The sequence below is a fragment of the Geotrypetes seraphini genome, chromosome 10, assembly GCF_902459505.1.
Source record: "Geotrypetes seraphini chromosome 10, aGeoSer1.1, whole genome shotgun sequence".
Lineage (NCBI taxonomy): Eukaryota > Metazoa > Chordata > Amphibia > Gymnophiona > Dermophiidae > Geotrypetes > Geotrypetes seraphini.
Window position 1 is genome coordinate 111216792 of NC_047093.1, and position 15517 is coordinate 111232308.

At 53.4% G+C, this 15517-nt stretch overlaps 1 protein-coding gene across 1 annotated transcript in view; it reads right to left on the reverse strand.

Annotated features, from left to right (window-relative positions):
* The window catches only part of LOC117368692 (tubulin beta-4B chain), a 37981-nt gene extending 22724 nt beyond the window's left edge, over positions 1–15257 (reverse strand). The window contains exons 1-3 of the mRNA XM_033962418.1: positions 15090–15257; positions 13560–13668; positions 12741–12851 (exon numbers count right to left, since the gene is read on the reverse strand). Coding sequence (XP_033818309.1) covers positions 12741–12851; positions 13560–13668; positions 15090–15146 — 277 coding nt within the window. The 5' untranslated portion in view covers positions 15147–15257. The remainder of the gene's footprint in view (positions 1–12740; positions 12852–13559; positions 13669–15089) is intronic.
* Positions 15258–15517: the final 260 nt, after the last annotated feature.

Below are 15517 nucleotides of genomic sequence, written 5' to 3' on the forward strand. Positions count from 1 at the left end.
AAGAAGCCAACCTCGGGGAGGTGGGCGGGTTGTGAGAATATATGCCTGCTGTCCCTGGATAACACCTGTTACGGTAACTAACTGTGCTTTATCCCAGGACAAGCAGGCATGATATTCTCACATGTGGGTGACCTCCAAGCTAACTGAAAAGGGATGGAGGGAAGTTGGCAATTTAAGCAAATAGATTTCGCAATACCGATTGGCCGAACCGGCCATCGCTTCTGGACAGTGAGTCCAGACAGTAGTGGGAGGTGAAGGTATGAACCGAAGACCACGTGGCAGCCTTGCAGATTTCCTCAATAGGTGTGGACCTGAGGAATGCTATGGAGGCTGCCATCGCTCGGACCTTGTGTCCCGTTACTCGACCATGCAGCGCGAGACTAGCCTGAGCGTAGCAAAAGGAGATGCAATCAGCCAACCAGTTGGACAAGGTGCGTTTGGAAAATGGGTGACCTAACCGGTTTGGGTCGAAGGACAAAACAGTTGTGGGACTTTCCGGTGTGACTGAGTGTGTTGGAGGTAAAAGGCCAACGCTCTCTTGCAGTCAAGAGTGTGGAGCGCCACTTCTCCGGGGTGAGAGTGGGGCTTGGGAAAAAACACAGGCAAGACAATGGACTGATTGAGATGAAAATCAGACACTACTTTAGGTAAGAACTTTGGATGGGTGCGGAGTACCACCTTGTCGTGATGGAATACCATGAAGGGTGGGTCCGCTACCAGAGCTTGTAACTCACTAACCCACCGGGCGGAAGTGAGCACGAGCAGGAAAATCACCTTCCAAGTGAGGAATTTTGGATGGCATTTGTCTAGGGGCTCAAATGGAGGTTTCATTAGTTGAGCCAGAACCACGTTAAGGTCCCAAACCACCGGGGGGGGGTTTGAGAGGAGGGTGGACGTTCAGAAGACCCTTCATGAAGCGAGAGACTAAGGGATGGAGCGAGAGAGCTTTCCCTTCCAGGGGCTGATGAAAGGCCGCAATCGCACTGAGGTGTACTCGAATGGAATTGGTCTTTAGGCCGGAATGAGATAATTGAAGTAAATAGTCAAGGACCAGAGGGACGGGGACCGACACCGGGTCCTGGCTGTGGGAGGAGCACCAGGTTGAGAATCTGGTCCACTTTTGGGAGTAGCAGGTTCTCGTCGAGGTCTTTCTAAAGGCCTCCAATATCTCCTTGACTGATTGAGATACGGGGAGAGAAACCAAGCATTCAGATGAAGAGATTGAAGATTGGGATATAACAGCGAACCCTGACCCTGTGATAGTAGAGAGGGAAACAGAGGCAGAGGCAGTGGATCTCTGACACTGAGTTGAAGTAGAAGGGAAAACCACGGCTGGCGTGGCCAGCGAGGGGCAATCAGGATCAGGGTGGCTTGTACTGTTTTCAGGTGGACAAGCGTCCGCAGTATCAGAGGAAACGGCGGGAACGCGTACAGGAACCTTCTCTCCCAGTCGAGGAGGAAGGCGTCGGCCTCGAGCCGGTCCGGGGAGTACATCCGGGAGCAGAAGAGAGGCAGCTTGTGGTTGTGGGGGGATGCGAAAAGATCTATTTGAGGCGTCCCCCACTTTTCGAACACCTGTCGTAGGATCTGAGAGTGCAGTGACCACTCGTGTGGCTGGAGGAGGCGGCTGAGTCTGTCCGCCAGACAGTTTTGTTCTCCTTGTATGTACACCGCTCGAAGGAAGGTGTTGTTGGAGATTGCCCATTTCCAGAGGCGCAGGGCTTCCCGGCAAAGGGACCAAGACCCTGTTCCCCCTTGTTTGTTTACGTAGTACATTGCTACTTGGTTGTCGGTTCGGATGAGAACCACTCGGTCGTGGAGCAGATGTTGAAAAGCTACAGCTGCGAGATAGATGGCCCGAAGCTCTAGCACGTTGATGTGGCAGCGACGGTCTTCTGCTGACCACATCCCTTGAGTGCGTAGGCCGTCGAGATGGGCTCCCCAAGCGTACTCCGACGAGTCCGTGGTGAGTATCTTGCTGTGAGGTGGGGTGAGGAAGAGCAAACCTTTGGAAAGATTTGAAGAGTCGGCCCACCAGCGGAGCGATCGTTGCAAAGAAGGCGTCACTGTCACGGGGCGGTCGATCGGGTCCCGGTCTTGACGCCATTGAGAGGCCAAGGTCCATTGAGGAAGTCTCAGATGGAGGCGGGCGAAGGGTGTGACGTGGACGGTGGAGGCCATGTGGCCCAGAAGAGTCATCATCTGCCGAGCTGATACCGAGGTCAGCAGGGAAAACCTTCGACTCAGACTTACTAACGCCTCTAGACGCGGAGGGGGGAGGAAGGAACGGAGGCGAACTGTGTCCAGCGTGCCCGATGAACTGCATGGACTGGGAGGGGCGTAGTTGGGATTTTGGGAAGTTTCTCGAACCCCAGACTTTGTAGGTAGGTAATAGTCTGTTGGGTCGCTGAGATAACCGCTTCCCTGGACGGGGCTTTGATCAGCCAGTCGTCCAGGTAGGGGAATACCTGGAGGCCCTGGGAGCGTAAGCTTGCTGCGACTACCACGAGGCACTTGGTGAAGACCCGAGGTGACGATGCTAGGCCGAAGGGGAGGACACGGTATTGTAGGTGCCAGTCCCCTACCTGAAAACGCAAGAACTTGCGGTGAGCGGGGTGCACTGGGACATGCGTGTACGCCTCCTTCAGATCGAGGGAGCAGAGCCAGTCGCCCTCGTCCGATCAGGGGGTAGAGGGTCAGTAGGGAAAGCATCCGAAATTTTTCCCGTACCAGAAATTTGTTGAGGCGTCTCAAGTCTAGTATTGGGCGTAGGTCTCCCGTTTTTTTCGGTACCAGGAAGTAACGGGAGTAGAAGCCCTTCCCCCGTTGGTCGGGGGGAACCTCCTCCACTGCTCTCAGGCGAAGCAGGTCTCGAGCTTCGGAGAGGAGTAGGGGTAGCTGCGTCCGGTTGGGAGGGCAATTCCTTGGGGGGGTTGTCCGGAGGAATGGCCCGAAAGTTGAGAGAGTATCCTGATGAGATCACGCCAAGGACCCATGCGTCCGACGTGACTTGTTCCCAGCGAGGGTAAAAGGCTTTGAGGCGACCCCCGATGGGAAAGAGGCCTGGGACTATGGCGGAGGGGGCCCACCCCCTTCCGCGTATCCCGTCAAAAGGACGGGGATGGTTTGGTAGTCGCAGGCGGTTGGGACTTGGGCATGGCCCGGTGGTGGGCTTGCGGACGCCTGGGTGGAGGCCGCGAGAAGGCAGGGGTGGATTTTTGTGGGTAGCGGCGCGGAGGGGCCCTGTACGGCCTGGACGCGGGCGGTTTAGGCTTTTGCCGGATGAGGGAGGCGAACGAGCGTTCGTGTTCGGAGAGGCGTTTTGTAGCCGCCTCGATAGTGTCATCGAACAGTTCTTTTCCCACGCAGGGGAGGTTAGCCAACCGGTCCTGCAAGTTAGGGTCCATGTCGACCAGGCGCAGCCAAGCTAGTCGGCGCATGGCGATAGCAAAGGCTGCCTCTCTGGAGGAGAGTTCGAAGCCATCGTATGCCGCGTGGAATAGATGGAGGCGCAGGTTGGAGAGGGACTCTAAAAGCAGGCCAAACGCTCCTTGCTGGGAGGCCGGTAGGTCAGTCTCAAAGGCTCTCAATAGTCCAATGAGGTGTTTGAGGTAGGATGTGAAGGTGAAAGTGTAGCTTTGCACCCTAGAGGCCATCATTGCATTTTGATATAGTCTCCTGCCGAACTTGTCCAGGGTTCGGCCTTCTCGGCATGGGGGGACCGCAGCTGAGAGCCGGGATGGGTGAGCCTTTTTCAAGGAGGATTCTACTAGCAGCGACTGGTGGGAGAGCTGTGGTTGTTCGAATCCCGGATAGGGTACTGTGCGGTACTTGGCCTCCATTTTGGAGGGTACGGCTGTGACCATGTAGGGGGTCTCCAGGTTCCTGAAGAAGGCCTGTTGGAGTACCGGGTTAGGTGGTAAGCGAAGGGACTCTCTGGGCAGTGATGGCATATCCAGCTCCGCTAGGTACTCCTTAGAGTATCTGGAGTCGGACAGGAGGTCTAAGTCCAAAGCGTGGCCCATGTCCTGGACAAAGCGAGTGAAGGATGGGCGGGATGTTCCCGGGGCCCCGTGCGGGGTCGGTGAACGAGACCTCCGTCGGGTGGAGAAGGATGGGGAGGCTTCCCTCGAGTATCGAGGTTCCTGCTCCGATCCACGCTCCGAGACCGGGGAAGCACTGTGAGAGTGTTCCGGGGTCGTTGATCTTCGGCGTCTCGGGGAGCCCCTCGGAGGCGATGCCGGGGTTCGGGGTACCGATCGATGTCGAATCGGTGACCTCGACCCGGACTCCCTCGGAGAATACCTGCAACCTCGGGTCGGGGTCCCGGTCCGAGAGGGAGTTCGGAGGATGCGCGGGTTGGAGAGTGATAACTCAGCCACCCTTAGTGGTCCCGTACGAGGTGTAGGAGAACGGCCTCGTAGAGTTGGTGAACCTCGGGCCTTCTTGGAGGTACGGCAGTTCGAGGTTTCTGTCGTTTTAGCACGACGTTTTGCCCCGCGGCGGTCTGCGGAGGGAGAGCGTCTTGGGCGCCTCGGCGAGGAGTCCGAGGAGGATGGGATGCGGCGAAGCTTGTGCACTTTTCCCCAAGGTTTCTCGATGCGAGGCTCAGGCTGGTCTGGCACCTGCGGGGTCGAGGTTGATTGTAACTGGGCCATTGCAGCGGACAGCTCCGACGAGATCATCGCTCGGAGTAGGTCCTGGAAGACGGGCACGGACAGCATCGAAGGCATGTCCACTGCCTCGGTGCACTCCACCGGGGGCGACCTCGTATCAGAGTATTCCCGTGTGGTGGAGGCACGGCCCGAAGGCTTGGAGGGCTTAGCCGAGGCTGTAAGCATGGGGCTTCCGCCATGCGTCGACGGTGTCCCCGAGGCTGGCTTCTTCGATGTTACGGAACCTGAAGAAGGAAGAGGGGACTTACCCGGGGCCGAGGCTTTCTGCTGTCCCGAGGGCTTCGGATTCGGGTCTATGCCGAGGTATTCGGGGCCGAGGTCAAGGCCGGGGCCGACCTCGAGGCCGAGGTAGAGGGTTGGTCCGGAGCAAAAAGGTCCGCCATGCAGGCTTTTCTTCGACGGAGGGCCCGGTTCTGGAAAGTAGCGCACTGGGGGCAGGAGTCGGTTGGATGAGCCGCCCCCAGGCAGAGGATGCACCGGCGATGTGGGTCTGTGATGGAAAGAAGTCGCTCACACCGGGTGCACTTTTTAAAGCCGGTCAAAGGCCGGGACATAGAATCGAAAGTAGCCGCGGCTCGAGTAGCCATGCGGCCAAGGAAGCCTCCGGGTCGTCAAAAACGAAGCAGGAATCAAGTTGAAAAGAATTCGCGCACAGCGACTTAATCGAGAAAAAACAAGAAAAAATCACAGTGCTAGAAGGCAGTTGGGGCAGAGCCTGAAAAACACGACTTCTAGGCTCAGCGGAAAATTTTGAACTGGAGACCACGAGGGGATGCACCCCCTAGTGGAGCAGGAAGGCACGCATGCGTGGAGCAGCAGAGCAAACTTAAATCTTCAATCAAGTTTGCTTGAAAATGCTTCTGCATCGGGGCTCCGTAGATGACGTTACCCACATGTGAGAATATCATGCCTGCTTGTCCTGGAATAATCAACGATTCTTAGGGTCCTCTTCTGAAGAGAAGAACGGGTGCATGAATCAGCCTTGTGGTCTGGACCCAAACACTGGAGGCACCAACGATGAGGGTCCGTGAGGGAAATAGAGCAAGCACACCCTTTGCACTTTTTGAAACCCGATTGTGGATGAGAAATGAATAGAAACACGGCCTCTGCGAAATCTAAGGTTGAGGCCTGAATCATGGCAACAGGCCCCGCTGGGCAGCGGAAACACAAAAAGCACAGTTACTTACCGTAACAGGTGTTATCCAGGGACAGCAGGCAGATATTCTCACATGTGGGTGACGTCATCTACGGAGCCCCAGCGCGGACAGCTTTTCAAGCAAACTTGATTGAAGTTTCAAGTTTGCACACTGCACCACGCATGTGCATGCCTTCTCGCCCACTAGAGGGCGCATCCCACCTCGTGGTCCTCAGTTCCATAACTAGCAAAGAAGCCATCCCCGGGGAGGCGGGCTGTGAGAATATCTGCCTGCTGTCCCTGGATAACACCTGTTACGGTAAGTAACTGTGCTTTATCCCAGGACAAGCAGGCAGCATATTCTCACATGTGGGTGACCTCCAAGCCAACCAAAAAAGGGCAGGTGGGATGATGGCAATTTAGGAAAACAGATTACGTAACACCGACTGGCCAAACCGGCCGTCGCTTCTGGACAAAGTGTCCAGACAGTAGTGGGAGGTGAACGTATGAACCGAAGACCAAGTGGCAGCCTTGCATATGTCCTCCACAGGTGTAGAACGGAGGAAAGCCACAGAGGCTGCCATCGCTCCGACTTTATGCCCCGTGACTCGACCCGGGGGCGGAAGACCAGCCTGAGCATAGCAAAACGAAATACAAGCAGCCAACCAGTTGGACAAGGTGCGCTTGGAAACAGGATGTCCTAAGCGATTAGGATCAAAGGACAAAAACAATTGAGGAACCTTCCTTTGAGACCTGGTACGTTGAAGGTAAAATGCTAACGCCCTCTTACAGTCAAGCGTGTGAAGCGCCGTCTCGCCAGGATGGGAGTGGGGCTTCGGGAAGAACACAGGAAGGACAATGGACTGATTGAGGTGAAAATCAGACACAACCTTTGGTAAAAATTTCGGATGGGTGCGGAGAACCACCTTATCATGATGAAACACAGTAAAAGGGGGGTCCGCAACCAAAGCTTGCAACTCACCAATCCGTCGTGCAGATGTGAGGGCAATCAGAAAAATTACCTTCCAAGTCAGAAATTTCAAATGAGATTTGTCGATTGGCTCAAAGGGAGGTTTCATTAGTTGAGCCAAAACCACATTCAGATCCCACACGACGGGAGGAGGTTTCAGAGGGGGACAAACCTTGATTAGCCCTTTCATGAAGCGTGTCACCAAAGGATGGAGCGAAAGAGAGCGTCCATCCTGGTGACGATGGAAGGCCGAAATGGCACTGAGATGAACACGCACAGATGACGTTTTCAGACCAGAATTAGACAGGTGCAACAAGTAATCCAGAACCGAAGACACCGGGACCGAATCAGGATCCAGGTGATAAGAGGAACACCAGGAGGAAAACCTGGTCCATTTCTGAGAATAACAAAGCCTGGTCGAAATCTTGCGGGAGGCTTCCAACACTTCCCTCACGGATTGAGAAACCCGGGGCGAAGTCAAGGGGCAAGGAACCAAGCGGTCAGGTGTAACGACCGAAGATTGGGGTGCAACATCGAACCCTGACTCTGAGACAGCAGAGAAGGAAACACAGGTAGAAGTAGAGGCTCCTTGGTACTGAGCTGAAGCAGCAGGGAGAACCAATGCTGACGCGGCCACCGAGGCGCAATGAGAATCATAGTGGCCGTGGATGATTTGAGACGCACCAACGTTCTCATGATCAGAGGAAAGGGAGGGAACGCATACAGGAACCTCCCTCCCCAGTCTAGAAGAAAGGCATCTACCTCTAGACGGTCCAGGGAGTACATCCGAGAACAATACAGGGGCAGTTTGCGAGTTTCCGGAGAGGCAAACAGATCCACCTGCGGGGTCCCCCAGCGGTCGAAGACTTCGCGCAGGACTCTGGAGTTGAGCGACCACTCGTGCGGCTGAAGAAGCCGACTGAGCTTGTCTGCTAAGCAGTTCTGTTCTCCCTGGATATAGACCACCTGTAGGAAGATGTTCCGGGAGATCGCCCACTCCCAAAGGCGAAGTGCCTCCCTGCAGAGGGGCCAAGAGCCCGTCCCACCTTGCTTGTTCATGTAGTACATCGCCACTTGGTTGTCCGTGCGTACGAGGACTACCTGATTTTGGAGTAGGTGGTCGAACGCGCGAACCGCCAGAAAGATGGCACGAAGTTCCAGCACGTTGATGTGACAGCGACGGTCTTCCGTCGCCCACAGACCCTGTGTCCGTAGACCGTCGAGGTGGGCCCCCCACGCGTACTCCGAGGAGTCCGTGGTCAGAACCTTGCGATATGGAGGGACGAGAAATAGCAAACCCCCGGAAAGATTGGAAGAGTCGATCCACCAACGGAGCGATCGTCTGAAAGAAGGAGTCACCGTAATTAGACGAGACACCGGATCGCAATCCTGGCGCCACTGGGAGGCCAGGGTCCACTGAGGAATTCTCAGGTGTAGCCTGGCGAACGGAGTGACGTGGACCGTCGATGCCATGTGGCCCAGAAGCATCATCATGCGCTGGGCCGACACCACAGGCAGTTGAGAGACCAGACGGCCCAGCCGAACCAAGGCTTCCAACTGAGGAGGCGGGAGGTACGAACGTAGGCGCACAGTGTCCAGCACTGCGCCTATAAACTGAAGTGACTGGGCCGGGGATAACTGCGACTTGGGAAAGTTTACTTCGAACCCCAGTCGTTGAAGGAAGATGATAGACTGTTGGGTCGCTGAGATAACCCCCTCCCTGGTCGGGGCTTTGATCAGCCAATCGTCCAGGTACGGGAAAACATGAAGCCCACGAGATCTCAGGGCTGCCGCAACCACTACCATACACTTCGTGAAGACTCGAGGGGACGAGGCCAGGCCGAAGGGAAGGACCCTGTACTGAAGGTGCAGTCCTCCCACCTGGAACCGTAAAAATTTCCGGAAGGCAGGATGCACCGGAACATGGGTGTATGCTTCCTTCAGGTCGAGGGAGCACATCCAGTCCCCTTCCTCTAAGAGAGGATATAAAACCAGGAGAGACAGCATCCGGAACTTCTCCCTGACCAGGAATTTGTTGAGCTTCCTGAGGTCCAGTATGGGGCGTAAGTCCCCGGTCTTTTTTGGGACCAAAAAGTAACGGGAGTAAAAGCCCGTCCCCAGCTGGTCGTGGGGTACCGGTTCCACCGCCCGAAGCTTCAACAGGGCCCTGGCTTCGGCCAGAAGGATAGGAAGTTGGGCCCGATTGTAAGGGGAAGCCCCCGGAGGTTGATCCGGCGGCGCTGACAAAAAATTGAGAGAGTAGCCCTCGGAGACAGTCCGGAGCACCCAAGTGTCGGATGTTATCTCGGTCCAAGCCGCATAGAAGGACCGGAGACGCCCCCCTATGGGAAGGGGTTTCTGTGAGATCGCGGAGGGGAACCTGCCCCATCCGCTCAGCCTGTCAAAAGGAGGGCGCGGGTTTGGAAGGACCCTGCGCCGGGGCTTGCGTCTGTCCCCCTCTGCCTCGCTGAGATGGGTGTTTAGGCGGCGGCCTAGAAAAAGCCGGGGTTGACTTTTGGGGATACCGCCTTGGAGGAGGACGGAAGGGTTTCTGCGGCGGGGGCCTAGGCTTGGGACGGACCAAGGAGGCCAACGAGCGCTCCTGTTCCGACAACCGTTTGGTCGCCGCCTCTAAAGACTCATCAAACAACTCGGACCCCACACAAGGTAAGTCTGCAAGACGTTCCTGCAGGTTTGGGTCCATATCGAGGGTGCGAAGCCAGGCCAGACGGCGCATGGCCACTGCGAAGGCCGACACCCTCGAAACCAGCTCAAATGTATCGTACACAGCATGGAAAAGGTACAAACGCAATTGAGACAGGTTGGACACAAATTTGTCAAATCCAGCCCTTTGGGAGTCCGGTAAGGAGTCACGATATTGAGGGAGGTCCTTCACCATACCACGCAGATATGAGGTGAAGGCATAATTTAGTACCCTGGTGGCCATCAGGGAATTAGAGTAGAGGCGACGGCCAAACTTGTCCAGGGTCCGACCCTCCCTGCCGGGTGGAACCGCCGCAGAAACCCGGGAGGGTTGTGTCTTTTTCAGGGCAGACTCTACCAGTAAGGATTGGTGGGAGAGTTGCGCCTTCTCAAACCCCTTGGTAGGCACCGTCCTGTATTTCGACTCCATCTTGGACGGACAGACGTGACTAAGAGGGTTAGCCAGATTTTTCAGCCAGGTCTGTAGGAGGATCTTATTTAAGGGGAGCCGAGGGGCCTCCCTAGGTGGAGTGGGGAGGTCCTGCTCCTCCAGGAATTCCTGCGTATACTGGGAACCCGCCATGAGGTCCAACCCGAGGGCTCGGGCCATGTCCTGCACAAAGGTGGAAAAAGAGGACGGCCTGGCGGGCGGGGAAGGGGTTCTCGACCTCACCGCCGAAGAAAGGGGAGAAGCCTCGTGAGAATAATGGGGTTCTCTGCCGGACCCCGAGCCCCACGAAGTCAGCTCCAAAGGCCTCGAGGGGGTAGGAGAACGTCTCCGCCTCGAAGAGCCTCTAGGCGAGGTACCCGGAGTCCGGGGGCACTCTCCCTTTTCCTCGGCGAGGAGTCACGGGAAACCCATCTAGCAGGGGACCGGAGAAGGCTCGGGTTATCGAGGCGCAACTCCGACACCTGCAATGCCTCGCCCCCGAGCGGCGAGGAATGATCACGCCGCCGAGGAGAGCCCCGCGAACGCTTCGGCTTCCTCGGCCGGCACCTCGTCCGAGGAGCCCCGGGAGGACCTCGAGGAGGAGGAGGAGGAAATGCGTCGCATCCGCCGCATTTTGTCCCGGGGCCGCACGCTGCGCTCAGGCAGTGCCCCCGAGGCCGAGGTTAATACCGAGGCCGAGGTCGGTGGAGCCCCGATACCCGAGGCCGCCGAGGTCGGGGCCTCCGAGGTCGAAGCAGCCGGGGCCGAAGCCCGCTGCAGCTGTTCAAGGGCCCCCGACAGCTCCGACGAAATTAGAGCTCGAAGGAGGTCCTGAAAGGCCGGAATCCCGACGAAGGTCGGGAGGTCCGAGGTCGGGGCACGCTCCATGGAGGGCGACCTCGGTCTCGAGTATTCCCTCGGGGCGTGCATGGCCAGAGTTTTAGGCGGGGCCGAGGACGACCCACCCGCCGCGGCAGGAGCCGAGGATGGCTTCTTAGCAGGCCCTGTAGGGGATGGAAAGGAGGACTTACCTGAGGCAGGTTTTGTCCCCGACGTCGACTTCGAGGCGAAGCCGAGGCCCCCGAGGTCAAGGCCGGGGCCGAAGCCGAGGTCGAGGCCTTCACAGGCGCGGGGTCAACAGCAAACAACTCCGCCATTCTCGCCCGTCGGCAGCGGAGAGCTCTGGGCTGGAACGTTGAACAGCGGTCCCAGGAGGCCGTAGGATGATCGGGGCCCAGGCAAATTATGCACCACCGGTGGGGGTCAGTAATGGACAGCAACCGCTCACACCGGCTGCATTTCTTAAAGCCCGTCACAGGACGGGACATGAACAGAGAAACAGGCCTGGAACGACCGACGTCCCGCGGCCATGGCTGCCGGGAGCCCCCGGAGCCTAACGAAAAGTAAAATTTTTTTTTTTTTTTTGGAAAAACGGATCGATAACGACACGAAAAACAGAAATATAAAGCACAGCAACCGAATAGAATCCAGACGCGGTGACAGAAAGGCAGGCAAAGGGAGCTCAAAATCCACAGGACTTTCTGGCTCCGCGGAAAAAATTGAACTGAGGACCACGAGGTGGGATGCGCCCTCTAGTGGGCGAGAAGGCATGCACATGCGTGGTGCAGTGTGCAAACTTGAAACTTCAATCAAGTTTGCTTGAAAAGCTGTCCGCGCTGGGGCTCCGTAGATGACATCACCCACATGTGAGAATATGCTGCCTGCTTGTCCTGGGATAATAAAGATTTTTTAAAAATAAATAAATAAAATGGCAAAAGAACACTGAAAAATGACAAAAAGTCAGGAAAAAATAGCCGCGTGAGCGGGAAAGCAGCAAAAAAGTTCAGCCATTAAAATGTGACTTCTTAGCTCCGCAGAAACTAAGGGACTGTGTCGGGCGTGAAGGCACTTGTGCATGCACGGTGCAAGCTAGCCAGAACTTTAAGTTCTTAGAGTGTAATTCATTCTAAAGTGTCCATACCGGGGCTCCATCGGTGCCGTCCCCATCAGTGAGAATATGCTGCCTGCTTGTCCTGGGATAATTATTTAGAATTTTATACATTTTTGTATTTTGTGATGTTTTGTAATCTTTAGGATTATGATGTTAGCCACTCATAATTTTAGAGGAGCAGGATATACTATATTATAAATAAATATAAGTGTATGTCAAGTATGGCAGTTTTTATTGTTGTATAAAACTGAAGATCTGTGATGCAGGCTTGGCTTTGAAGGCTCAAGCCTTAGGACAGACCTGGATCTGGAAAGCAGAGCTGCCAAGTCACCTAGTTCAAGGAAGATTATAAAACCATTCATGGATTTCAGACAATCCTATCCTAATGCTTTGTGGAACTTTTAGCACTGACTGATTTCAATGGGCAGGCTACTGTAAAGCTTTAAGATGAATTCAAAGTAAGGACTGGCCAAAATATCTCCCTCCTGGAACTGGGTAATTTGGATTGTGGTTGTGGGTACGAGGATGGGGGTCACGGGAATAGGGACAAATTTTTTTCCCCATGTCATTCTCTACACAAGGGGTGTCCAATGTCAGTCCTTGAGGGCCGCAGTCCAGTCGGGTTTTCAGGATTTCCCCAATGAATATGCATTGAAAGCAGTGCATGCAAATAGATCTCATGCATATTCATTGGGGAAATCCTGAAAACCCGACTGGACTGCGGCCCTCGAGGACCGACATTGGACACCCCTGCTCTACACTATAGCAACTTGTACCTGGGGATTTGCATAGCTCATAATAAATAAATAAATAAATAAATAAATAAAATAAAATTAGTAATTCAATATTCTAAAACCAAATTAAACCTCACTTACCAAACACAAAGTTGTCAGGCCTAAAGATCTGTCCAAAAGGGCCAGATCGCACAGAGTCCATTGTTCCAGGCTCAAGATCTACTAACACTGCACGAGGTACATACTTCCCACCTGAAAAAAGGAATCAAGCATTTTAGCACCTGCAGGAATGTCAGTCTACATACTGACTAGATAAGATTTTTGGGCCCAAAAATGGGTGTGTTTATATTTGGGTCAGCACTGACCTACCCCCCTCCTGAACCTGTTGCAGGCCTCTGCCGGGCCTACTTTAAGACCTGGTGTTCCAGCAGTGGACTGGGACAGGAAGGATCACTCCTATCTCCTGTCCCGGTCAAGTTTTACCTCCCTTCCCCATATACCTTTTGAATCCCTGGTGGTCCAGCGGTGAACCGGGCAGGAGCAACCTACCTTTGCTGCTGCAGATATGCTGATTGGCTGCCATTGAGTTCTTGCGGAACCGTGAGAACTCACAACTCTGCATGGGCAGGAGCGAAGGAAGGTTGCTCCTGCCCGGTTCACCGCTAAACCACCAGGGAATTGAAAGGTACGTGGGGGAAGTGGAGTAAAACTGTCAGGAAGGATTACTCCTGTCCCAGCCCACTGCTGGACCACCAGGTCTTACGGCAAGCCTGGTGGAGGCCTGCAAGGCAGGGGGAGAATTGGTGCTGGATGTAGAACACTCACTTGACTTGCATATAAACAGAGGAGAGGGTTAATATTCAACTTATTTAAGGAGTGGGGGGGAGAGTTATCACAGTTTAATTTGGGTATATACAGTAGCTCTTTTGAAGATATGTGTTTGACTATACAACAGCCTACCTGTAGCTTCATTGTAATAAACATTAATCCTTTCCAACTGAAGGTCACTATCTCCATGGTAAGTTCCAGTAGGGTCAATTCCATGTTCATCACTGATGACTTCCCAGAACTGAAAGAAATATAGGATTTACACCAACTATAGATGTTAAACTTGGTCTGCTTTTCAGCTCTGTAGTTAGGGGCATCAGTGTGGATACTTCAGCTAGAGGGATACCAGCCCATTCAAGACATTCAGCTTGGGGTGGGGGGGACTGGACAGAATGCATTGCATGGTGATCTTTTGCTTTGTTGCCTCCTAGTCCCACCCTACTAATCCCCTCTGGATTACACTGCAGAGTGGTAAACAACCAGTGCTCATGTTGCCAAGCACTGCATCCTCCCTCAGTTTTCAGCAGTGCAAACTCCTGTTCTTCCAGGAATGCCAGCACTGCTTCACTAACAAGTATAGGACAGTCCTCTTTGTAGCACCCCAGTTTGACTGGGGACGTCCACAAGAACTTTGCTTACCACTTGGCTGTTGTGGACACATGAGCCAGACAGGCTCCCATGATTTCCTGATTCTCAATATTAGTAGCACGAATATGACTTGCATGCTATTAGTGAAGATTAGGAAATTATATTTCAGCCGTTCCCATGATGCTCCGCTGCATTGGAAAAAAACAGCACAGAGATTCTGAGCATTGGCCTGCTTGTAAAGTATGACTTGCAGGACCTTTAGCTTTCAGTACTTGGGATTTTTTTTTAATCTGGTCACTATCTTAGTTTTCGGTCTGAGGTTAGATTCTTAGGAGTGTTTTTTTCTTACTCCTTTGGTCTTTTCAAGGATTTGACACAAACTTAAGTTTGCAATACAACACGAAAAACAGTATAGCTTTTACCGTTCGTTGTAATACTACTTCTCATCTTTAAAGATAAGGCCACGTATCTTCCAACCCCGTAAGAACGTATCGCCATAGCTTTAAATGCGCCATTATAGGTTCTAAGACCTATAGTTACCAAGTGGTATTACCTAAAAACCGTTCCCATAGCAGAAGCCAGCTTTTTACAGACGCAACTTGAACTAACCGCGAGACATAGCGCGAGCATTAATCGTTAAACCCGCCCAGAAACTAAAGACCCAGTTTCTACCACAGTACGACAGCAGTATCTCATTGCCGTCATGTTCCGAACCGCTCGTGTCTTAGTATTCGACATGTATCTCTCTCCTACCCCCACACAGGTGAAAAAAAAACGAAATATAGCGCCACGTGAGCCCGCGAATTAGAGATCTACTTTACATTTAGGCCTTTTTTAGTCATCATCATCATTACTTAAATCCCTTTAAGATCAAAAAGACGATTACGCCCCATAAATCTCTACCATCCACCAGTTAAGAAACTCCCGCGATCATTCCCTATCCTTTTCTAAATCCACATATTGATCAGCAATCATCAATGGCAAGAAGCCATGAAAAAAGGAGTCGTTAAATAAACCCTTTTAAAAAACCCACAATCTCAAAAATCCTAACACAGTTTAACAAACACAACCTACCTTAGCTCCAATTTGGTTGCCACATTGGCCAGCTTGAAGGTGAACAATTTCTCTCATGATGTTGCGGGTGGTGTAAAACCTAGCAAGCAAGACCCAACGAACCTAAACAAAGATGGTTACTAAGCGGATACTGAAGTCCAGTCTCCTGCACATTGCCCTATATGGAAACCGCGCACCGTTCACACCCAGTGATTCAGAAGGCTCGATTTTCTATTGGACGACGCTCCACCAGATTCGCCAATCAAGATCAGTATTGCCGCCTCTTCAACGCCATACGTTTTGTATTGGTTAAGTAGTCTTGCTGTCAAATTGTGTCGTCCTCTGAAATTTGCTGACGATTGGGTCTTTTGAAATGATTGATTTTCTCAGCGACTGGTCAGCAGTGTTGGGTATACTGGAGTTGTCTATTTATGCAAGATCCGTGTCCT